The sequence below is a fragment of the Sorex fumeus genome, unplaced genomic scaffold (genome assembly GCF_029834395.1).
Source record: "Sorex fumeus unplaced genomic scaffold, SorFum_2.1 ptg000063l, whole genome shotgun sequence".
NCBI classification, from domain to species: Eukaryota; Metazoa; Chordata; class Mammalia; order Eulipotyphla; family Soricidae; genus Sorex; species Sorex fumeus.
The window spans coordinates 27,923,621-27,948,235 of NW_026606120.1; the positions used below are offsets into that span (position 1 = coordinate 27,923,621).

The 24,615-nt window shown below is 39.8% G+C and overlaps 1 protein-coding gene across 1 annotated transcript in view; it reads right to left on the bottom strand.

Annotated features, from left to right (window-relative positions):
- The window catches only part of LOC130034972 (contactin-associated protein-like 3), a 201,278-nt gene that overhangs the window by 98,183 nt on the left and 78,480 nt on the right, over positions 1-24,615 (bottom strand). The window contains exons 8-9 of the mRNA XM_056126469.1: positions 16,351-16,612; positions 7,400-7,546 (exon numbers count right to left, since the gene is read on the bottom strand). Of these exons, the coding sequence (XP_055982444.1) occupies positions 7,400-7,546; positions 16,351-16,612 (409 nt within the window). The remainder of the gene's footprint in view (positions 1-7,399; positions 7,547-16,350; positions 16,613-24,615) is intronic.

The window sequence follows — 24,615 nt, forward strand, 5'->3', positions numbered from 1 at the left end:
CTGCTGACCTGGCTGATCTGAGTTCAATTCCTCTGCCCCTCTTGGAGAGCCTGACAAGCTACCCAGAGTATCTCCCCCGCACAGCAAAGCCTGGCTTCCCATGACGTATTTGATATGCCAAACACAATAACAACAAGTTTCACAATGGAGATGTAACTGGGCCCGCTCAAGCAATTGATGAACAACGGGAGGACAGTGCTACAGTGCTACTCCTTGTAGCATCGATTTTTTTCAATAATAGTAATTTTCACAACTTCTGGTACAGTCCTTGACTGTCCCATTATAAATTACAAACCACAATATCTACATGGTTGCTTTGTTTTATTCCAATGGAATTTGCAAGAAAACAATGTTCTTTTAATAATGATAAGAAAGGAGATGCTTTAAAATAAAAATCACAGCAAGATGGAATTTAAACCTTCATCCATCCCCTGCTGTGGGTTAACAGAATCTTGAGAATTGCCACACGCTGCCCTGAGTTTACCTCTATTAATCACAGCTTCTTGTACACTGCAAGTTTAGAATGTAAAGGAGTGGACATTTAGGAAAAGGACTATTACAATGATTACAAAGAAACAATCATGGGACTGGAACAATAGTACAACAGGTGAGCATTTGCCTTGCACAGGGCTGACCAGGTTTCAGCCTGTATGATCTCCAGAGGACCATAAGGCGTGATTTCGAAAACTCAAAGCCAGGAGTAACCCCTGAGCATTTCCAGGTGTGGCCCCCCCAAAAAATTAAAAAACATTCAGAGGGGCCAAAGATATGGTTGCTGTACCTACAAAGAAGCAGTTGTTGCAAAACGCGTTTGTGACAGGCAGTGACTGGGAGAACAAATGAACATCTCTACTGACCCCAGTACCACTCCATTCTTTATTGCCTTTGGGTAAAACTTTCCCTGGCTATAGGGAATTGACTCTCCTAAGGTAATGCTCTTCCCCAGAGATAACCAATGTTCAAAGGGACAATGGATACAATCGTGACCTAGACACATTTTCTCATCTGGGACTCCCTGGAAGGGATTCCCAGCACCAATATCTCATATAGGATCACTGAGTCATTACAAACTTACCACCAGTCAGCCTACTCCGCTGTTAATCCATCTGTTCTCTCCACCCTTCTAGGGGTTGTTGGCAAGAATTAATCTCACTCAACCACCTCCGCACAAATCTTCCGTGAAGAGGGCCAGTATAGTGCCGTTGGGCACTTGCCTTGCATGCGGCTGACCCGGGTTCAACCCCAGGCACCACATATTGTCCCCTGGCTCCTGAAGACAGAGCCAAAAGTAAGCTCTGAGCACTGCTGAATATGGCCACCCAAACAAACAAGCTAAATCTCCCACGCAGAGGAAGAGTCCTGAAGAATCCAACACTGTAGCAGTGTAGGCTATTATCACATAGCACTAATTTAACTGAATGTCTTATTTTTGGTAAGCAAACATGAATGAGACACATTATTTCAAAATATTTAGGCTTTTGTTTATTGTTTTGCTTTGTTTTGTTTTCAGGCCACACTCAGCAGTACTCAGAACTTACTCCTGGCTCTGTGCTCAGGATACATCAGTTCTGGGTGCTGGGGATTGAACCCAGGGTGGCTGCCTGCAAGTGCTCTACTGGCTTACAATCCCGCCACCAGGAAAATATTCAGATTTTACTTCCCAAAAAAAATTGTGTTACTTCCCCAATTTTTTTTTACTTCCAAAAAAAATTTGGAAGTAAAACAGATTTTATTTGGAGGTTTTGAAGGGAAAGAGGAAGAGAAAGTGGGAGCAAGTGGACAGTATTATGCTCAAGAGAGAACCTGGGCTTCTCCAAGGGCAGAGAGAGCCCCTATACACATCCGAGCATTAGACAGGAAAGCATGAAAGTACACATCTCAAGAAAGGAGATGTGGTGACAAATGAGCTCCGACACCACATCTGCTTGGCCACATGGGTGCAAGCAGCACGTGAGCTTGGGCAGCATATGCCCCTTCTAAAAATTTTTTGAAGTAAATTTTTTTGCTTCATGTGAAATGTAACTATTTTATTCTGTATCTTTTTTGCTCCCCTTAAAAAATATTAGAAAATAAAAAAATATTAGAAGCAGCAGAACCTCATCTCTACCCACAGCATGCATTAGTAACCAGTTCTTTCATGCTTTCTAAGTAGACACGTTTGGCTGATAATTAATAAAAGTAAAGTAAGTAAATAAGTAAAGGCCCTCCCATTGATCATTGATTTACTCAAGCGGCCCAGTAACGTCTCCATTGGAGACTTTGTTGTTACTGTGTCTGGCATATCGATTACGTCACGGGGAGCTTGCCAGGCTCTGCCGTGCGGGCGAGAAACTCTCGGTAGCTTGCCGGGCTCTCCGAGAGGGGCGGAGGAATGGAACTCGGGTCGGCCATGTTGGCTGCGTGATATATCAACCCCTAAGAATTTTTTTAAAGAATGGAATATGCCAACTCAAAATATTCTCTCGACATAGGGTTATCTTGTGGAATCTGTGCAATGGTGCAGTGGATAGGGAGTTTGTCTTGCATGTGCCCAACCAGGCTTTGCTTCCCAACATTCCATAAGGTCCCCCAAACCTGACAGGAATGAGTCCTCGGTGCTCAGGAGTAAACCCTGAGCAACTCAGGGTGTGGTCCAAAAAAATAAAAGCAACAGCAAAGAACAAACAAGGGTTACCTTATTCTTTTCTTTTTTTCTTTTCTGTTGTTTTTTCCCTTGCTTTTGGATAACAACGGACATTGCCCAGAGCAGCTTGGTGCTCAGGTTCTCTTTCTGGAAGTGTTTGGGGGACCATGAGGTACCAAGGATCAAAACTGAGGTCTTCTGCATGCAAAGCAAGGTTCACAAAGCATGTGCTCATCCCTTTGAGCACATGCATTATCTTCAGCTGATTATTTTAAAAAACAATAATTATTTTAAAAAACAATTCTGAAATTGGATTTCAGAAAGAGACAAGAGATAATCAAGATTATAAATAAAAATCATAATCAAAGTGAGAATGAGTTAACTTTAGCTCTTCAGGTTTACTAAGCTAGATCTCAAAAAAGTCATAAAACTTACAGTATTATCTTACTGATTATATATTTAAAAACAAGCCAAGACAATTTTAACTGCCTATGAAAATTAGGGATTACAAAGAAGAGTACAACAAAGATCAGTTTCAAAAAAAGATGCAAGGCAATATCTACAAAAATGAGAATCTGAGGGCGGAACTGAAGCATTGTCATGATGTATACTATCAAAAGTACTGTCACTTGATTTTGTAGATGATAGAATGTGCCTATGTATATTATTTAGGAAAGATTAGTATTTATTTATTTATTTATTTATTTTCTTTTTTGGTCACACCCAGCGATGCTCAGGGGTTACTCCTGGCTCTGAACTCAGGAATTACTCCTGGTGGTGCTCAGGGGACCAAATAGGATGCTTGGAATCGAACCCTGGTTGGCTGCAAGCAAGGCAAATGCCCTACCTGCTATTGCTCCAGCCCCAGAAAAGTTAAAGATATACTCTTTTTTCATTGGGCTGGAGTGATAGCACAGCGGTAGGGCGTTTGCCTTGCACGCAGCCAAGATGGCTGACCCGAGTTCGATTCCTCCGCCCCTCTCAGAGAGCCCGACAAGCTACCTAGAGTATCTTGCTGGCACGGCAAAGCCTGGCGAGCTACCCGTGAGGTATTGGATATGCCAAACACATTAGCAACAAAATCTCCAATGGAGATGTTACTGGGCCCGCTCAAGCAAATTGATGAACAACGGGAGGACAGTGACAGTGACTCTTTTTTCATAGTAATAACTGATTGATATCACAAAGCTTTGAATCACTGTATCACTGCCATCCCATTGTTCATCAATTTCCTCAAGCAGGCATCAGTAATGTCTCCATTTGTCCTAGCCCTGAGATTTTAGCAAGTGCCTCATTGGAGGCTCTTTCAGGGTCAGGGAAATGAAACCCATCATTGTTACTGGGTTTTGGCATATCAGATATACCACAGGGAGCTTGCCAGACTCTGCCACATGGGCAGGATTCTCTTGGTAGCCTGCCAGGTTCTCCTTAGAGTGAAAACTAGAGGTCGCTTCCAGGAACTTGGATTTATAGTCTCTGGATCGTCACCGTTAATGATATTACACATCACCAGGGGCAGTTTGTGGGTGTGACTGCCAAGCTACTGGAAGATGGGGGATCTGGGTGGAGGAGGCCCAGTCCCAATCCGAGCAGGCTTGGAGATCTCAGGCCCAGGTCCCGCATACCTGGGTTCCTCTGCAGTTCTTTCATGCATGCGGCTCATCTTAGTGTGTGGAAAGTGGTCTTAAGCATGGCTGTGGTTGGGTTCCAGTGGTCTTCAGCTGTTGGGGCTCTGCTTGGGGTGGGAAGGGAAACTCAACCTGTCCACTTTCAGCGGCCCTGGTGAGGACAGTCAGGTGCGGGGGGAAGGAGACTCTGTGTTGTTCTCTTCCGGGAGCTTGGCTTTATAGTCTCTGGATCTTGGCCATTGATGGCATTACGTGGGCACCGGGGGCAATTGGTGGGTGCAACTCTCTAGCTAGGGAATCTGGTTGGAGGAGGACCAGTCCCGTTCCAGCAGGCCTGGAGGTCTCAGCCCCAGGTCCCACACACCTGGGTTCCTCTGCCAGTTCTTTCATGCGGGAGGCTTGTTCAAGCGTGTGGAGAGTAGTCTTTGAATATTTATGAAAATTTCCTTCTCTAGCTATACATTTCATTAAATATAAAGAATGTTTAAATTTTAAGGATTTTGAAATTTGTTTAAATACTTTGAAATAGTTTTAAATCGTTAAAAATTTTAGAAAGTACTTTATTTTGCATCATTCAATATTATATCAAGCATTTGGCTTATTTATTTTATTGACTTAAATTTCTTTCCATTTAAATTATAATTATTGGATAAATTATTTCATTTTGAAGGAATTTGTTCCTCTAAGAAGCTGTATCAAATGAGAGATAGAATGCGGAGTTCTGATCTTTGTCAACGCTGAAGAATCAGGGACGCTGTCTCATTTGCCAAGACATCAAAAATCAGATGGGCTGGACACGTAATAAGGTTTACAGACAACCGCTGGACTAGAGCCATTACTGATTGGATTCCATGGGACATCAAAAGATCACATGGACGCCCACCTACAAGATGGTCAGACTTCTTCGTCAAGACCCTGAATGATCGGTTTGAGGCTCTGCATGTTCCTAGAACGAACAGATACCACTGGGCTACGCTAGCATGCAACCGGGATGAATGGAGACGTTACTGGCACCCGCTCGAGTAAATCGATGAATAACGGGGATTAAGTGATTAAGTGATTAAGTGAAGAAGCTGTAAAATCTTTTAAACTATAAGATTTATACTTACAGATTTACACTTATGAAGCATAAGCATAAAATTTTAGTAAATAATCCGGGCCAGAAAAGAACCACAGTTAGCATGTGAGAGGACCAAGAAATCAAGGTTGCTGGTTGCTGGTACCAACCTGCCCTTCCTAGTGAATGCTGCTTCAAGAATCTTAGGAGTCATGTTTTATGTGCCTGTTGTCAATTCCTAGGGAAGATACTATACTTTCTGGTGAGTCTGTCAATTAATCACTCTATCTTCACCTTGATTCTAAACTTATTTTTAAAATAAATAATTACAAAACACAAACAAAATATATTAAGGAGTCTTTCAAGACAATGAGAAATATATCTTTTATGTCATCTCTAAGCCTCCAGAGGACATGTTATTCTTTACTTCAATGTTCCTATGTATGGGAGTATCACCTTCAAAATCTTCATTCCACAACAACACTCTGGCTAAGGTGATCCCACTGGAATCAATCAAGAGATGATTGGATAAGGAAATAATGGGATATAAATATAATGGAATTCTGGACTTTAAGAATAGAGAAAACCAAGCTGTTTATTGCCTAGTGGATGGGTGGGGGTTGTATTATGTTGAATGAAGTTATCCAGAGGTTGAAGAAAAGGTACAGAACAATCTCTCTCATATGTGCCATAGAAAGAGACACAGAGTAAGAGAATAACAATTGCCCAAAGGCAACAGAACGTGAGAAGTGGTAGGCTGAACTGGGGTGGGTGGGGAGTTAAGATGAAGAGACATCTGAGACAACAGTGGGGAGGGAAGTAGGCATTATAGTGGAGAGTGTGATGTTGACACATTATAGCCATAAAACTCTACTAGTAACAGTATTGTAAAGCACAGCACTTAAAATCAGTGTTAACAAAAGATTCACTGTTGGGCCAGAATGATAGTAATACAAGGGGTAAGATACCATGCAGGTGGACAACTGGTGGGATATCTGGAACTACATATGGTCCTCCAAGTACTGCTAGTACTGAACCTTGAGCACAGAGCTGGGTGTAAACCCTGAGCATGGTTGAATTTGGCCCCAAATCACAATTAAAATGCACTGAGGAGGTGAATTTTCCATGCTCCATCTATTTACTATGCTTAGGGTAGAGAGGCCCTGCTGGGGTTTTGGTAAATCTCATCACCAAGCAAAGGGATCACTGTTTATAGCTGCTACCTACAACTATTGATATGCTATGCAAAAGTGACTTCTGTCGAGAGTGGTTAAGAAGTACTTCTTGGCGAGTTGCAGATCCTGGCTCAGGAGGACAAGGTGGGGTACCTGGCTACCTCTTATGGGCTTCTAGGTGCTACCATTGCTGTCATGATGCTCAGGGGCCGCACTACTGAGTCATCAAGCTCCAGGTCGAAGAAGAACCAACAGAGAAAAGGAGAATAATCCTGACATATGGCAGCATGATTAACACAGAGCATCTGGAGAGGATTGGCTTTAGGAACTTACAGAAAAGCAGTCAAGACTAGAGAGGAGAACAATGCCTTCCAATGCTGTCTGCACAGAGAATGATCTAGAAAACAGTAAGGAACCTGTTGAACAGACCTCATGACCTGAGACATTAGCAGCTTGTGAAACAGAGGCAGGCACCAACCTTTTGGAAGCTTTCCAGATAACAGTGATATAAAGGTATTGCAAAACACTTGTGTCAAATTTCTTTCTTTGTGCATATTTAAACAAGGCCACCTAGTAAATATGCACTTTGGGTCATGATTTTTTCAACTTTGTCCCCTCAAGATTGCCACTGACCATAGCATAATTGAAAAATATTCATTTTTAACTTTCATTTTAAAATATTTGTTGTCTTGGAGCCAAAGCAATACTACAGTGGGTAGGGTGCTTGCCTTGCACGTGTTAGAGGCAGGTTCAATCCGATGCATTCCCATATTGTGGTCCCTGAACCCTCCAGGAGTGATCCCTGAGCACAGAACCAGGAGCAAACCCTGAGCACAGCTGGGTGTGATCCAGCCCCAACCCCACAAAGAATGTTTGTTGTCTTAAAATAAGCCGATTACCTGTTCCTTTCACTTACCTCCCAAATAGTATGTGTCACCAAAATGAATCTGCCCATGTAGGGAATGTGCTATGGAAGTTGCATTATCATCTACTGTCATACTCAGGTGACTCCCTCTAGTAGATATGGACACAGAATGCCACTGTCCATCATTTAGTGCAGAACCTGAAAGTAAAAAAAATAAGTTAAAATAAATTCCTAGAAACTCTACAGATTTTGCCTCTAAACAGGACACATGCTTGAAAATATAATGCACATCTTGGATCATCTTGCAAAGGCACAGTGAGCTCAACCAAAGTCTGTGCAGCACATTTAGCTGCTTGGACAAAAGAAATCACAATCTGGAGGAGGGATGGAGTCTCTTGGAGAGAGAGAGATTAAGAAACGCTAGATGCGAGATTGTGGGGAAAGAGGTGCACATTATGCAATTAGGCAATGCACTTCGATTCATAGATTGACCATTGTTAGCTAGGAGGAGGGTACAGTCCATGCTGGTTTAATGACAGGTTGATCAATGAATTTGGTGATTAGAGGGTTCTCATATCTAGGCAAATATAATCTATCATTTACTTATATATTTTATAACCTAATTTACAATGTTCAACTTGCAGTATTATAGTCTGCATGCCCTCTGCCAAGACTGTAGCATTTGGCAGTCACTATCTGCTGTCATTTCTTGTATGGCAGTAAAAAAGGCTCATTTCTTGATACTATCATTCAGTTACTTTGAAAATTACAGACATGTGACTGGAGAGATAGTACAGTGGATAGACTGCTTTCCTTGCACATGGTTGGCCCCGGGTTACATCCTCAGCACCTCAAATTGTTCCCCTGAGTCCAGCCAGACAGCATCCACAGAGCCAGGAGTAAGCCTGGAGCACAGTTGGGTGTGGCTATTAACAACCCCCACCCTGTTTTTAAAAATGTGAAAATTACAGACAAAGAAGAAATGAAATAATGAAGGGGCAAAGAGGTACAAGAATAGAGTCCAATTATTTCACATGAGTATGTGGAACAGCCTTTTTTTTGGAAAAGCAAAAAGTTTTTATTGAAAAACTTTAGAGAGATGTGAAGGGAGGGAGAGATAAAGATATGGAGAAAGAAATAGAGAGAAATATAGAGGCATGTTTTTCTCTCTCACTAGAGAGGGGGAAAAGGTAAGAATACATTCAAGGAAGGATGTGTGAGCCATTTCCCAAGAATGAGGAAATCCAGAAAAAGTGTGAAATTCCACATCTCAGGCAGATCTAGGTGAAAGAGACTACACCAAGGGCCTCACAAAAATGGAATTTTCATGATTTGTCCTAAACAATCATAAAATGAACTATTTACAGTGACAGGACATAGGGCTTATTTCAATCTTGTATTTATTTCAATCCACTTCACTAATATCTGGGGAGTTTGTAACATAAGATATTTTATAAACTTTTATGTTAGAAATATAATTTTCCTTACTTTTGTGTACTGTTACTCCCTGTAATAATCTTAAAGATTATTTGGAAGAATATCTTATCAATTTTTGAAAAGAAGTAATCTAAATTATAATAAAACATAAAAATTTGTTGAACAAGATGTAAAGTATTTCAAAACAATGTACCTAGTTATATGTGAGTATACATACACTTGTACATATATATATTTTTAGGGTGTTCATACTTAAACATTTATAAAAATAGAGTTAAATCTGAAGGAGAGGCTCTTAAATATTAAACTAAATTTTTGGATTAACAAAATATGCTAATTTTTTATTTTGACTTTTTATATTTTCTATATTTTCCAAATGCCATAGTGTACTCTGCCAATTAGTATTATTTTTAAAAAACTAATGTTAGTTTATCCAAAAGAAGTCATTTTATGTTAATTATGTTTATGATATAATGTTTTTTCTCAAAGTGATAGACTGGAAAATGATCATGAAGTTTAGTCTGGATTAGTTTAGACATTGCCACCAACTGTCCCATGACGAAGGAACTTAGAGTAAATGAAAAGTGAATGTTGCATCAGTAATAAATAAACCAGTAAAGAGTAGTGGCCCAAACCACTCATCCAGACTTTTTTTGTTAGCTTCTTGGAGGCAAACAATCCCACATTTCAACAAATAATTAAGCTTAGTTTCTCACAGTGGCTCCAAACCATGCAAATCTCCGTCCTTTGTGCTGTAAGAGTTAATCAACCTTGGAGGAAACAAGGCCCTCTCTCTCTCATGGGGAAACACAACACTTGATATGGCAACTGGAGCTTCTATTGAGATGTGGCATACACTACGTCCATTCATATTTCAATTGCAAAAATTAAGCCAAAGGCAATGACTACATTCCCTTCTTCCCATGCTCCTGGACTCCATTAGAAGCACAGATGGTCACTGGTACTCAGCAATGCACAGAGATGCTTGCTTCAATTAAGAGGGCTTAGGACTTGGTCAATCAGGGGAAATGAGTCACAAAAGAAACACCTCGAAATTTGTCCTATAGTAAGTTCTTCTCCACATGGGGAGTTACTTTTCCTTTCTCTTCTACTTTCCAATAAACTTTGCTAGTTTCAAAAAAAAAACAGAAAATAACTTTATTCATTCATTTAATTAAAAACATTATTATCTAATCTGAGTTTATGTTCAGGTTATTAGTTAACCTCATTGGGGCAGACTCTGGATGATTAGATAATAATAGTAATAATAGTCTAGCAGTTTCATTGGTATGTTTGCCAACTAATAACCTGAAAATGATATGGGCTGTTTACAAACCTATCGAGTTAAAAGTCAACCTGTAAGAATTTGTTTCTAGTAAAACTGTTATTCCCAAGTAAAATATGATCATATATTTTCAGTAGACTGTCTGAAAGTCATTTCTATCTTAATACTACATACAGTGTTTATTGTCCAATTAACCAAGTAAATCCATGTTCTTCCACTGTTCTTCAAACCACCTTTTTGATTTTTCCTTGATTTCTGATTTCTGATTCCAACATGGGCTTGAGATCTAAGAAATGTTCCTAGTATAACCCAAAAGATCACGAATCCTGTTGACAATGCAGTTGTAACTATTTTTTCAAGTCATTAAATCTTAATTTTATGCTTCCTGACACATTTACAGATTTACAGGAATGGAAAAGTTTGAAGTTAGTTCTTTGGAGATGAAGCAATAGTACAGTGGGGAGGGTAATTGGCTGGTATGCAGACAATCAAGATTTGATACCCAACAAACCTTATAATCCCCTGAGGCCTGCCAGGATTGATCCCTGAACACAGAACCAGGAGTAAGCCCTGAACACTGCTGAGTGTGGTCTCAAAACCAAACTTACAAAATTCAACTCCTCTATCAGTAATATAATGGGTCTCATTCTCCTGACCCTGAAAGAGCCACCAATAGGGTAGCGTTAAAAAGGATGAGGAAGGAGAGCCTCATAAAATCTCGGGGCCGACCTAGGCTGCCAAAACGAAGGACAAAAATGACTGTAGCTTCAATGCACGTACGCCGGCATCGGATGCATCCATTGAGGACCTGATGGTGCAAGCACGAAAGATCAAGTATGACATCATTGGTCTGACCGAGACAAGAAGGCATCAATCACATCACGCCGTTTTTGACACTGGGGAAGAACTATTCCTCAGAACATGGACGAAAGAGGTGTTGGTGGTGTTGGTGTCCTTGTCAATATGAACTTGGCCATAAACATTGATTCATTAGAATGCCCAAGAACCCAAATTGGAAAATTACACATGAACAGATGTGGCTCACTCCCGGCAGTATCTATCTTTGTTGTCTATGCACCAACATCCAATTATGATGAAGGAGAAATTGAGAAGTTCTACATGGAGCTGGAGAAGTCCTATAAAGAAGACCATACCGTCTAAAAGATCATTGTTGGTGATTTTAATGCCAAGATAGGACCGAGAAGATCAGCCAAAAAACTCCACATCAGGACCCATGGCCTTGAATGAAACGAACAGGGTGAGAGACAGTCCGAGTTCATCACGTTGACCAAGACCATCCATGATAACTCACAATTCCAAAAGGCTAAATCTAAACGTTGGACATGGGAGTCTCCTAGTGCACAGTTCCACAAGAAACTGACCACATCATATTCAATCGATGGTTTTGCCTGACTAATGTCACTATTGTCCCAAAATTCCAAACAGGATCGATCCACCGTCTCCTTCATGCAAAATTCTACTTCACAGAGGAGGGAGAAAAAGCTACAAAGATTAAGAAGAGAACTCCCAGAACGACCACCAACAGGGAGCTCTTTGGCACTATTGCAGAAATATGGGAAGATGCCATCATTGACAACATTGACAAGGAATATGATTGACTGGTTCAGCACCTGCATGATCGTGCGAGGAATGCCAAGAGAGAGATAGTCACAAAAAGACGCCTGTCTTCAAAAACTCTCGAGCTCAATCTTCAATGTGGCTTGGCACAAGCCTCAGGCAACCGCAAGCAAACATCCAAGCTCGCAAAGCAGTGCAGAGAATCGATAAAGGAAGACCTCAAAGAGAGAAGAGCAGCACTGCTGGCAGATGTGGCAGAAGGCAGGAAAAGCATTCGCAATGCCCGTGTGTCTTTCGCCAACTACAAGACCAAGATGACTGCCCTCGAACATCCTGATGGATCTATCACATCTTCCAGAAGGGCAATGGAGAAGATTATCCAGGACTTCTGCTCGGATCTCTTTGATAGCCACATCCACCTGCCCACATACCAAATTCAGCAGGATGGATATGTCGTTCCCAACGTTCTCCCTTCCGAAATCCAACATGTTATTTCGTTGGTAAAAAAGTGAACAGCACCTGGTCCAGACAAGGTCAGTCCTGAACACCTGAAGAACCTGCTGTCAGTACTCATCAATACACTGGCTCGGCTCTTCACACGCTACCTGTGTGAATGCAAGTTTCCATCGCAATGGAAAAACAGCAGGACTGTACTACTGTACAAGAAGGAAGACATCCACAATATTGGCAACTATCACCTAATCTGCCTGTTGTCTGTCGTCTACAAGCTGTTCACTTGAGTTATCCTGAATAGGATTGGCGGAACACTAGATGAAGGACAACCATGCGAACAAGCTGGTTTTCTAAAAGGATTTAGCACAATCAACCATATCCACATGATAACCAAGCTCACTGAGGTTTCTCGGGAGTTTAACTCTTTCTCACATTCATCAATTTAAAGAAGGCCTTTGATTCTGTAGAGACAGAAGCAGTCCTCGAGGCCCTAGCCAAACAGGGCGTTCAAAGTCAATACAGCAGGATCCTCCGTGAGCTGTATTGTGGATTCACTACCAGGATCTCACAATTCTAGAGGAAGGTGAACATTGACGTCAAGAGAGGTGTTCGGCAGGGTGATACCATTTCACCGAAACTCTTCAGTGCCACCCTCGAGTACGTCATGTGACAACTGGAATGGGAAGGAATGGGAGTGAAGACAAATGCAGACGTTACTGGCGCCCGCTTGAGTAAATCAACGACTAACGGGAAGTTAAGTGATTAAGTGATGCTTTACCACCTTTAAGAAAGATAGCTAAATTGTCAGACTGGAAGAAACATTTGTAAAGCATATCTGCAGCATAATAACTACATCTAACTACATCCATTAAAGTGGCCTGGAGTAATAGTACGACAGAAAAGGTGTTTATCTTGCATGTGGCTGACCTGGGTTTGATCCCTGGCACAGTTTGTGGCCCAAAAAACAAACAAAAAATTAAAGACAGTGAAAGTCACCACTGAAGATGGGAGTACATCAGAAGAAAGGCAAAACGAATAATAAAACTTATAAAAGAAATAAGGGAATCAGCCCCGGCAGTCGACCTCCATGACCCAACCACCACCACGCTCCAGGTCATTTTCCACATGCTTGGGCCGAGCTTCACAGCCGAGTGAACATACTCCTAGACATTTTCCATAATTACCACACTATATTTGATTGGGTTCAGACAGTAGGCAACAAATCATAGAGAAATATATATATATATATATATATATATATATATATATATATATATATACCTCTCAGCGAGCCCGGCAAACTACTGAGAGATTCCCGCCCACACAGCAGAGCCTGGTAATCTAGCCATGGAGTATTCGATATGCCAAAAACAGTAACAATAATGGATCTTATTCCCCTGACCCTGAAAGAACCTCCAATACATTGGGAAAGACGAGTAAGGAGAGGCTGCTAAAATCTCAGGCCTAGGATGAATGGAGGTGTTACTGGTGCCCGCTTGAGTAAATCGATGAACAACTGAATGACTGATACAGTGATACAATGATTAAATAAAATGAATGGACAAGCCACTCAACTATCAATAACTTTGTAAATCATGTTTTTTAACGTAAAAATCATAAAATTAAAAAATATACAAACTGATGCACTTTGACACAAACTGTGCTTATCAGAGGGAAGGAGATTGTAAGGATTGGGAGAAAATATGGGTTGAGAAAAAATACCCTGGAGGTTTAAGAAAAAGTGCTGCTGTTATTTTTTGTAAATTTTCTTTAAATGTACTTAACTGCAAAGGTAATCAGCAAGTATCAATAAAAATTTGTCCTTGGTTCTTTCATAAAAAAATAACAAATGTTGAAGTTTAAATGCTTAAAAATTGGAACAATAAAACATTTGTGCAAAGCTCCACTCTCAGCTTTCAGAAAATTCCATTAATATGATATGTAATGAGAGAATAGGTGTTGTGTACCCATGAGAACCAGTAAAATCTATCGTATTCAGATCATATTGCATGAGGATTTCGAATTTACACAAACCAAGATTTAACTTAGTGAATCTCAGTCAACTCAATTCCATTCCTAGGGTCTAAAAGGAACTTCACATTATCAGATTTTTCCATATATAAAAAAAAATTTAATTCCACTATTTAAATATAAAACCCATGACAATGGTCACGTAATATATTACTTTCACATTTAACATTTGTGAAATAACATGTCATGAGTGTGCCTAGATTTACATATTAATGGACTTTAAAATGCAAGATAATCCCCAAAGTTCAATAATGTCATAACTTTAGAAGTTATTCTACACACAAATGGATTCTCCTTGGAAAATAGTCAAATATCCACCCATAGGTACAAAAATATATCCAAAACCAGCAGCCCCCCAAAGGGAAATAGCAGCTTTGACAAGCACTGTAGCACTGAAGCACTATCTTCGGTTGTTCATCAATTTGCTCGAGTGGGCACCAGTAACGTCTCCATTGTGAGACTTGTTGTTACTGTATTTGGCATATCAAATTCACCATGGGTAGCTTTCCAGGCATTGCTGTGTGGGCGGTATACTCTCGGTAGCTTGCCGAACTCTCTGAGAGGGATGGAGGAATTGAACCCCGGTTGGCCGAGTGCAAGGCAAATATCCTACTCTCTCCAGCCCAGCTATGACAAGAGAGAGGAAAATTATGACTTGAAACTGTTTAAAATATATCTGTGTATAATTCCACAAGACAGCTAAAAATGTGTCTTCTCAAAACTAACAAGGATTAAGCTAAGGCATTTCATTATGTTAAAGATATCACAACTATCATTCACCTTATAAATAAAATTATTTTCTGAACTTTTAAAATAATTGTGCTAAACTTCCATCATAATGTTATGTAAACCACAGGTAAAGAAAATTTAGCTTCTTTTGGTGTGATTATAAATGTTAATGGATTCAATTGTTTGTTAATTTTACAGATGCCAACCTTGGCTCAGTCAGAGATAAAATGCCTATTTGTAGGATAACATTGGTTCATCCTTTCTCCCTTGGCCAAGGAGTTTAGGTTTTTTGAGTTACGCCCATCACAGTGCTCCCGAGGCACTCCCATTCCTCTATGTTAATCTTTAACTTCTTCTCTGTGTTCTGCTTCCCTATCTGTTAATCACCTATATCCCCAAATTAAACCCTGTGACTTGGAAGGTCAGATCCTGCTAAGGACTCTGGATTTTGTATTTGTAAGTGAAATATTGTTTTTCTCTTTTCCTTATGTCCTTTGCATGGTTTACTTTACAGCAATGTCCTTTTTGTGTTGACACAGGAAGACAGTTAATTCTGTGCTTTTGTAACTTGGGAGATAATTGAGTCCAAATAACATTTACTCCCAGACATCTGTAATATTTAACTCAACTTAAGCCCTTGTTGCCTTTCGTTCCTAGCACCCCAAAGCAGGGTCCTGATGAAGGGACTGGATGGACCCAGGGCAAGCTGTAAGCAACCCTGGTTTCAAAACAGGACAGGGTATATAAGTGCCATAAAACTTATAATTTAAAAGCACGATTGTGAAGGAATTCTGTCATGACCCAAAAAGAAGTGACTGGACAAGGACCCTGCAGTTAAAACCCTCAGGACAGACTAATATGGCCTGAAGACTGTAGTCTGGGATCGATAGCGAGATGTCCCCAGGAGATCCATCTTTTAAGATTAATATATTTCTTACTGTGTCTATACAAAATGACTAATATCCTTAAGACATAAATTTAAGATAACTGTTTAAATGTTTAAATGTATATGGACTAAGGAAAGGAGAAACACATCCTTGAGCTGATCTCCGAGCAGGAGGAGATCTTTGTCTTAGAAGAGCTTCCTGAAGGAAAGCTTTACATATGTTGATTGTGCTATCTCACCTAGGTGTGATTGGTATCCCCAACCTTTGGAGGCTGGGCTCTTGACTAAGGCACTGAGACCAAGTGCCAGGAGACTAACAGGGGAAAGAAGGAGACAGGAAAGAAGGGCAGCTTGAGACTGGAATGGAGCACTCAGTTAGATTGGAATAGGCACGTCGGGAGAACGAAATAAATGGCGGGACAGAGATTGAAATAAATGGCAACTGATCACCAACCAGCTTGGCGGCCCCGTTCCCTCCTTCATGTGTTTGTTGGCCGCTCTCAGAGGTAGGGGTGGGGAAGTGGCTCATCGCCACCTAATGTACGTGATGAGAGTGCCCACACTCCCTTTTGAACACACACCTATTAGGGAGCACATTTTTACCTGCTGTGACACTCCTCAGTGGATGTACAAGATGGAAGAGACTCAGCTGAAGTTTTCCATCATTTAGAGAAAGACTGAGGTCTCCGGACCCATGATGAAACCCGCTAGTAAATACATGTCCTGCTCGGTTCCATGTCCGAAACTGTAAAGCAAGAGACACTTCATCCTTTCCTGGGGTGCCTGGAACAGCCAAGTAACTCCTGGGGCTCAAAAATGTTATGGGCACAGGCTGAGGATACAGACAGGAGAAAGTCACATTTCCCTGTGGATACAGTAAAAGACACTGTTAGGAACAGGAATGACAGTTTCATTTCAGTAGCAGCAGTTTTCCAAGATTCATCTTTTTTTGCAAACATCTCAGCAAACACGTATTTTAAATATTAGTCCTCTCCAAGTAGACAAACAGAATCATTCACAATCCTTCATACCATTCTACTCTGGATTGGTCAATGTTTGTTTGTTGTTGTTATTTTAGGGCAACACCCAGCATGCTCAGGGCTTACTCCTGGCTCTGCTTCGGGAATTACTCCATGTGCGGTTTGGGGGACTACATGAGGTGCTGGAGATTGAACCTGGTTTGGTCAGGTAACCAGCAAGGCAACCACCTTACCTGTCTGTGGTACTTTCCCTCTGGCACCTAGTTTGGTCAACGTTTTAGGAAATTTCCAACTTCATTCCTCAATGTTAGCAAAGGGATCTATAGCAACTTTCTCCCTGAGTTTTTGGGCTGAGTAAAAGATACAATAGACGAGAGCTTTTCTCCCTTGAGATGTTACATGTTTTCATCAGTGAAACGGGATCATGAGTACCAGGAATTCTTCTATTCTTTTTTTTTTACTCTGCACTTTCCTTCTTTTTAAAAAATTTTTATTAGTGAAACACCATGAGGTACAGTTGTAGACTTACAAATTTTTGTGCTTGGATTTCATGGTGGTGGAAAACGGGCACTGGTGGAGGGATGGGTATTTGATCGTTGTATAATTGAAATCCAGGAACTATTCTTGTCACTCAGATGATAGCAACTCTTAGTGGGAGGAATATTTATGCACATCTGAGGGAAAATGTGCAGCCAGCCAAGATGAACCAGAAGCAGACTTACCTCTTCAAAAGTTCTCACAGGCCTTCACCCAGAGGTGTTACTGGCCAAAAGTTTAACCCATCAGTTGGGAATGCTCTTAATTTTTCACAATTCTATTTAAAAAACAACACTTTATAGTCTAGATTATTTTCATTGCTCGATGAACAAATCTCTTTAATCATAATGTCTGAAGAGAAAAATCTGAATGCAATTCCAATTAAGTTTGTTATAAGAACTTTTACCTGCTATTGGATATGTTTTCATAAATTTCACAGGGAAGCATATATGCCCCCAAATTTCCCCTCATCCTCAACAAATATTATGTTAAGAAAAACAAGACTCTAGACACCAGAGCATATTTTGAAATCACTATAATTAGGTCAATGTAGTATTGGTATTGACATAGATATTTCAATGGAACAAAAATAGTCAACAAAAGCATCGGAGATGTTCACATATGGTCAGGATGGAGTGAAAGTTATGATGATTCAACTATGTAGAGGAAAAGATTTGGTTCACTGCTCTAGAAAATAAATAAATGGAAATTTATCAGATAAAAATTAAAATCAATGCTTATATCACATAAAATGATACAGATTTAGATTTTAAAAACAATAAAACCATTATAAGATGTTACAGGAAGATTCATGAGGCCAGATACATTGTCTAAAGTTTTAGTCACATTCTGAAAAAAACTACAAGAAAGTACGTAGATAAACTGATGACTAACAAAAATATCTATGCACCCAACACACCATAAAATCTTTAAAACAAAATTAATACAAAAAATGTTTTAACTAAAAATGATAAAATGTTGTTTACTAACATAAAACTATAAATTAATATGAAAGTTCTTATAAAAGTAAACAGAAAGGTATTCAAAATAATAAGACATAATAATCAATGTTCACATTGATAAGAAAATAAAATACAAATCTATGGAAAGCCAGAGACTGGCACACATCAAAAAGACCAAGACCAATGCCAAAGTGGATGCAGGGAGAAAGGGACTCTCATTCACTGTTGGTGGGAATGCCAACTGTCCGAACCTTTATGGAAAACAATATGGGTACTCCTCAAAAACCTAGAATAGAGCTTCCATATGATGCCAGCAATACCACTTCTGGGAATATATCCCAAGGGCCCAAAAGCACACAGTAGAAATGCCAACTGCTCTTCTATGTTCACAGCTCTACTCAGAATAGCAAGAAACTGGAAACAACCCAAGTGCCCAAGAAGAGACGACAGGATAAAGAAACAATGGCACACCTACACAATGAAATACTACGCAGCTATAAGGGAAAACAAAGTCATAAACTTCGCTTATCTATAGATGAACATGAACAGTATCATGCTGAGTAAAGTGAGTCAGAAGGAGAGAGACAGACATCAAATTATTACACTCAGACTCAGCAATTAGAAGACAGTAGCTCGCCGAAGATTTCTCAGGACCCCATACCGAGCAGATTTGACTCAGGCATCTCAGATGGAGCAGGTGCCTTCTCTCTGCTTACTCCAAATGAAACCCTGGTGGGCACAAAATTCTTAAATAAAAACCCCCGTACATGGGACCAGGGACTGAAAACTCCAGGTCACATGGTGACAAGGGACGGACAGTCCCTCCTCGTCTCTCTTCCTGTATTCCTTGGCTGTCATGCTTATAAACTGTCTCCAGGACCCAGTTAAGTATATCAACTGCCTTCACCCAGAGACTCACAAATGAATCTCAGAATGGATTTAGTCCCTATAAAGATGTCTCCAGATCCCAGTTATTTACAGTTTTAGAATTCCAGGAGAATGCAGCTGCAAAAGCAGCTGTGTGACCTCTCATTATATTCATAATGAGCAATAGAAAATAAATTACCTAGCATCTTCCTGTGGCAGGCAGGCTTGAGTAGTGGTGGGAAAATTTGAAATAATGATGGTGGGAAGGTGTAATGGTGGTGGGATTGGTGTTGAAATATTGAATGTAATCAATTAATGTGAACAACCTGATGAAAATAAAATTTAAAAACTTAAGAAAAGTAAATGATTGCACTCATATTTGGAATATTAAAAAATATAGTGAAAGACTAAGGGCCAGGAAGACTGGACCATAGTTGCAAGCCTGCCTCAATTGCTGGGAGAGAAGGCATATGGGATAAAGGGATCGCCATGACAATGATCACTCTGGATGAGGACTGCTGGCTGAAAATGGGAAAAGGAACAAACATGATAACCTCTCAGTTCCTGTATAGCAAACCAATGCCCAAAAGGAGAGAGAGCAAAAGAGAGAGAGAGAGAGAGAGAGAGAAACAGACAGAAAAACATAGAGAGAGAGAGAGAGACTGGCAGAGACAGAAAGACAGAGACAGATAGACCAAAGACACAGAGACAGGAACAAAGTTCCTGCCATAGAGGCAGGCTGGTTGAGCAGGGGAGGTTTAGAGATAGGAGGGAACCTGGGTACATTGGTGGTGGGAAATGTACACTTGTGGAGGACAGAAAAATGGGTGTTGACACATAGTATGACTGAAATCCAATGAGGAACAACTTTGTAACTAACTGTTATTCAAATAAAAAAATTAAAAATTGAAATTAAAAAAACAAATATTTGGAGTTTTTTTAATTTACCTGTAGTCACATAAGCAGGAAATAACAGTAAGAAATTAGTCAAGTTGACTTAGCTGGCAAGGAACTAAGAGATGGAAAATAAAAAAAGAGTTAGCTTATAGGAGAAGAGAGGTATCTCTCATATTTCAGTGAAAGTATCATGTTACAATTTTTGGAAAGCACCAAAACTATTTGATAACTTCTGAAACTATATAAAACATTTGACTAAAATGTTATATTCAGGAATTATATCAGTGAAAATTCTAAGCAAAAATATATGTACATGTGCAAATGCTTCTCTTTTATTTGGCAAGTGGGAGTTGCAATCACACCCAGCAGTGCTCATGGCAGGGCTTGGGAGGACCATATGCAGTGTTGAGGATCAAATCAGGGTCAGTCATCTGCAAGACAAATGCCCTACCTGCTGTACTAGCACTCTGGCCCCACAAATGTCTGCTTTTAGTAATCAAAAAGCAAGAATAAAGCAAATGCCCTCACTAGGAAATGACCAAATACATAATACTATACTTTCATAATGGAAAGTTTTAAAGCTACTCTGACATAGAATTAAATCACTGAAGTGAGATGTTGCTGTCAGAAAATCAAAATGAAAAATAAGCTTTAACAATTTCATTCTTACTAACAGTATAAAATGTGGAGGCATGTGTATGCATTAATATGTGTGACTATCAGACTAATGATTTACATAAAATTCTTTTTATATATATATAGATAGAAAGACAAATACTTGATTAGTATCAATGTGGCTTGGTTGAAAAGCAAAACTCGTGGGTAGAAAAATCAGAAGTAAAAGTAAACCAACAAAGAAATAGCAATAGCAGCCAACTTTCAAGGACTCGCTCATCTCCCCCAACCCAGGTGCAGGCTTGGTGGGAATGTCCCAAAGGATACCAGCTAGATGAAATCCAAATAAAAATCCAACCTCAAGATATTCTCCCCTCCACATCATATATGAACCATAAATTACCCTCTTATGTTAAACTTTCACTAGGGCAGCCCAAACACCAAAGACACATTAGGCCAATAATTTATTAGCCCCACCTCAATTAATATTACACCAAAAACACAATAGTAACAGTAAGCTTGAAAGTCTAAACTGCACAGGTCACAATTGTAAAGCAAAGCAGAAGCCCACCAAGCTTAGTTAGTGAAGAGACTAGTCCAGAAAATCAAATCAGTAATAATGCACTAGACAACCTCTCTGATGAGGAACTTAGAAGGGAGCTACTGAAGATGATTAGGGAGCTAAATTAAACACACCACCAAAACAATACAAGAGAATCTGAGAGCAGAAATGTGGAAAATGAAAACAAAATTACAAACAGAAATGACAGATCTGAAAAACCTGGTAGGTGAATTGAAAAACTCAGTGGAAGGCCTAACAGTAGAGTAACAGGTTCTAAGGAACAGAATCAGTGAGCTTCAAGGTGACGCAGAGAATCTCCAGACAACAGCAGAAAATGGAAAAGAGTCTCATAATGAACCAACAACTGTGAAGAGAAAATCGGAATGAAGCCAAGAGGAATAACATACGAATCATTAGAGTCCCAGGGACAGGAAGAAAACCCTGATCAAAAAGAAACTGTCAAAGACATCATTGCTAAGATGTTCCCAGAGCTGAAGAGCACATGCAACCAAATTCAGGAGTCCCAAAGGATACCAGCTAGATGAAATCCAAATAAAAATATTCCAAGACACATCCTGATCAGAATGACAAACACCTTAAACAAACATAAAATTCTGAATGCAGCAAGATCAAAGCAAGAAATTGCTTATAAAGGTGCATCCTTAAGATGTACAGCTGACTTAAGACAGTGATGGGATATAGTGAAAAAAACTCAATTAAATAAATTCCTCACCAAAAATACTTTACCCAGCTAGACTCATTCATAGTGGAAGGAACAACACACAGTTTCACAGACAAACCACAACTCAGGAACTTCATAAACTCTAAACCATGGTTGCATGAACAAGACAAGACAAACCCCTCAAATAAACCAAAATTCAGCAGAATGATGATACAATACCCCATGATAATAATAATCTCTCTTAACATCAATGGGCTAAATGCACCAATTAAAAGACACAGAGTGGCAAGGGATGGATCAAAAATTGAAGTCAATATTCTGCTGTCTGCAAGAAACACATTTGAACAGTCAGAGCAAACACAGATTCAAAGTCAATGGCTGGAAACAATTCTTCAGGCAAACACCTCTCTCATAAAAGCTGGGCTGGCCATTTTGGTATCAGACCACATTGATTTCAGACTGAAGAAAGTTCACAAGAGAAAGAGAAGTTCATTTCATATTGATCAAGAGATCTGCACATCAGGAACAACTTACCTCCCGAATGTATATGCTCCTAATGAGGGACCAGTGAAATACTTAAAAGAACTACTCACAGACTTGAAGGAAGACACAGATTGCAACACAATACTAGTGGCGATTTCAACACTGATTTGTCACCTCTTGATAGTCAGCTAGACTCAATGTTAACAAGGACATGCTTTATTTGATGAATAAATAAAAGAAAGGAGCTCACTTAGTAGATATATACAAGACACTTCATCCTCAAAAAGCTGAATACACGTTCATTTCAAGTGTGCATAGGACTAAGACTGACCACAAGCTGGGCCAAAAAACATACCTCCATAAAACTAAGAAGACAGAGATTGAATCAGTGATCTTCGAAGACCACAATGCACTGAAAATATAAGGGAATAAAACACATAAACAGAAAATAAAATCAAACACCTGGAAATTAAGCTGCTCACTGCTGAAGAATGAGTTGCTTAGAAAGAAAATCAAAGAGAAAATCAAAAGATTCCTGGAAATGAAGGAAAATGAAGACACGAGTTACCAGAACTTATAGGATACAGAAAAAGGTGTATAAAGAGGACATTTTATAGCTCTACAAGGATTCCTCAGGAAGGAAGAGAGAACTCACCTAAGTAACCTAACCTCACAGCTTAAGAGCTTGAAGAATGACCAACAAAAAGAGCCCAAAGCAGGAGTAAGGAAATAATAAAACTTAGAGCAGAAATTAGTGAGTTGAATGTCCAAAAAACAATCCAAAAGATCAATGAAAATAAGAGCTGGTTCTCTGAGAAAATAAACAAGATCTATAAATCTGTAGCAAGACTCACAAAAAAGGAAGAGAGAAAAACCGAATAAATAGAACCAGAAATGAAAAGGGGATATCACAACAGAAACTACAGAAATTCAAAGGATCATCAGAGATTACTTTGAGAATCTTCATACCATGAAACAATAAATCCTTGAGGAAATGGATAAACTCCTGGATTCCTATAGCCTTCTGAGACTGAACCAATATACCTGGACTATCTAAAAGGACCTATCACCATCTAGGAAATTGAAACGGTAATAAAAAATTTCTCCCCAAAAACGGAAGTCCTGGCCCAGGTGGATTCACTGGTGAATTTTTCCAAATCTTTAAAGAGTACATAATCCCAATCATTTTAAAGCTTTTTAAGGAAATTGTACAATTATAAACACTTCCAAACAGATTCTATAAAGCAAACATCACCCTGATACCAAAAGCAGACAGAGATACCACAAAGAAAGAGAACCACAGGCCAATATCCCTGATAAACATAGACACAAAGATCCTCAACAAACAAAATCCAACAATTCACCAAAAAAATTCATACACTATGACCAAGCAGGATTCATCCCAGGGATGTAATGATGGTTTAATATTCACAAGTGAATCAATGTAATCCATCATATCAATAAAATAAAGGGTAAAAACCATGTGACCATATCAATAGCTGCAAAGAAAGCATTTGACAAGAAAGAGCTCTCATTTGGGAGAAAACCTCCCAGAAAAATGGGCATTGAAGGAACTTTCCTCAATATAGTCAAAACCATATACCACAAACCCACAGCAAGCATCGTTTTCGATGGGGAGAAACTAAAAGCCTTCCCTCAAAGACCGAGCACGAGGCAAGGTTGCCCACTCTCACCATTCCTGTTCAATATAGTACTGGAAGTCCTGGCCATAGCAGATAACCAAGAGAAAGATATCAAGCTCATACAGATAGCAAAGAAGAGGTCAAGCTATCATGCACTGTAGCACTGTAGCACTGTCCTCTCGTTGTTCATTGATTTGCTCCAGCAGGCACAAGTAACATCTCACAACAACTTGTGAGACTTGTTGTTACTGTTTTTGGCATATCAAATATGCCACGGGGAGCTTGCCAGGATTTGTCGTGTGGGCAGGATACTCTCAGTAGCTTGCTGGGCTCAGAGTTAAAAATTTTTTTAGATAAAAAGTATTTTGTCTTTAGGGCCAGAGAAAATACAGTAGATAGGGCACTTGCCTTGCAAGCAGCCAACGAGGTTCCATCTGTAGCTAACACCTATAGTCTCCTGAGCACCACTAGGAGGAAGCCCTGAATACAGCAAGGTGTGGTCCAAACCAATTCCTGAAATCCAAATAAGAAAATTTTGTGTTTGTGTAGAATCAAGTACGTAATAAAGGGCAATTAATGCTGGTAGCGCGTTCGCCTTACAAGCAGCCAACATGGCTGACCCGAGTTCGATTGCTCCGCC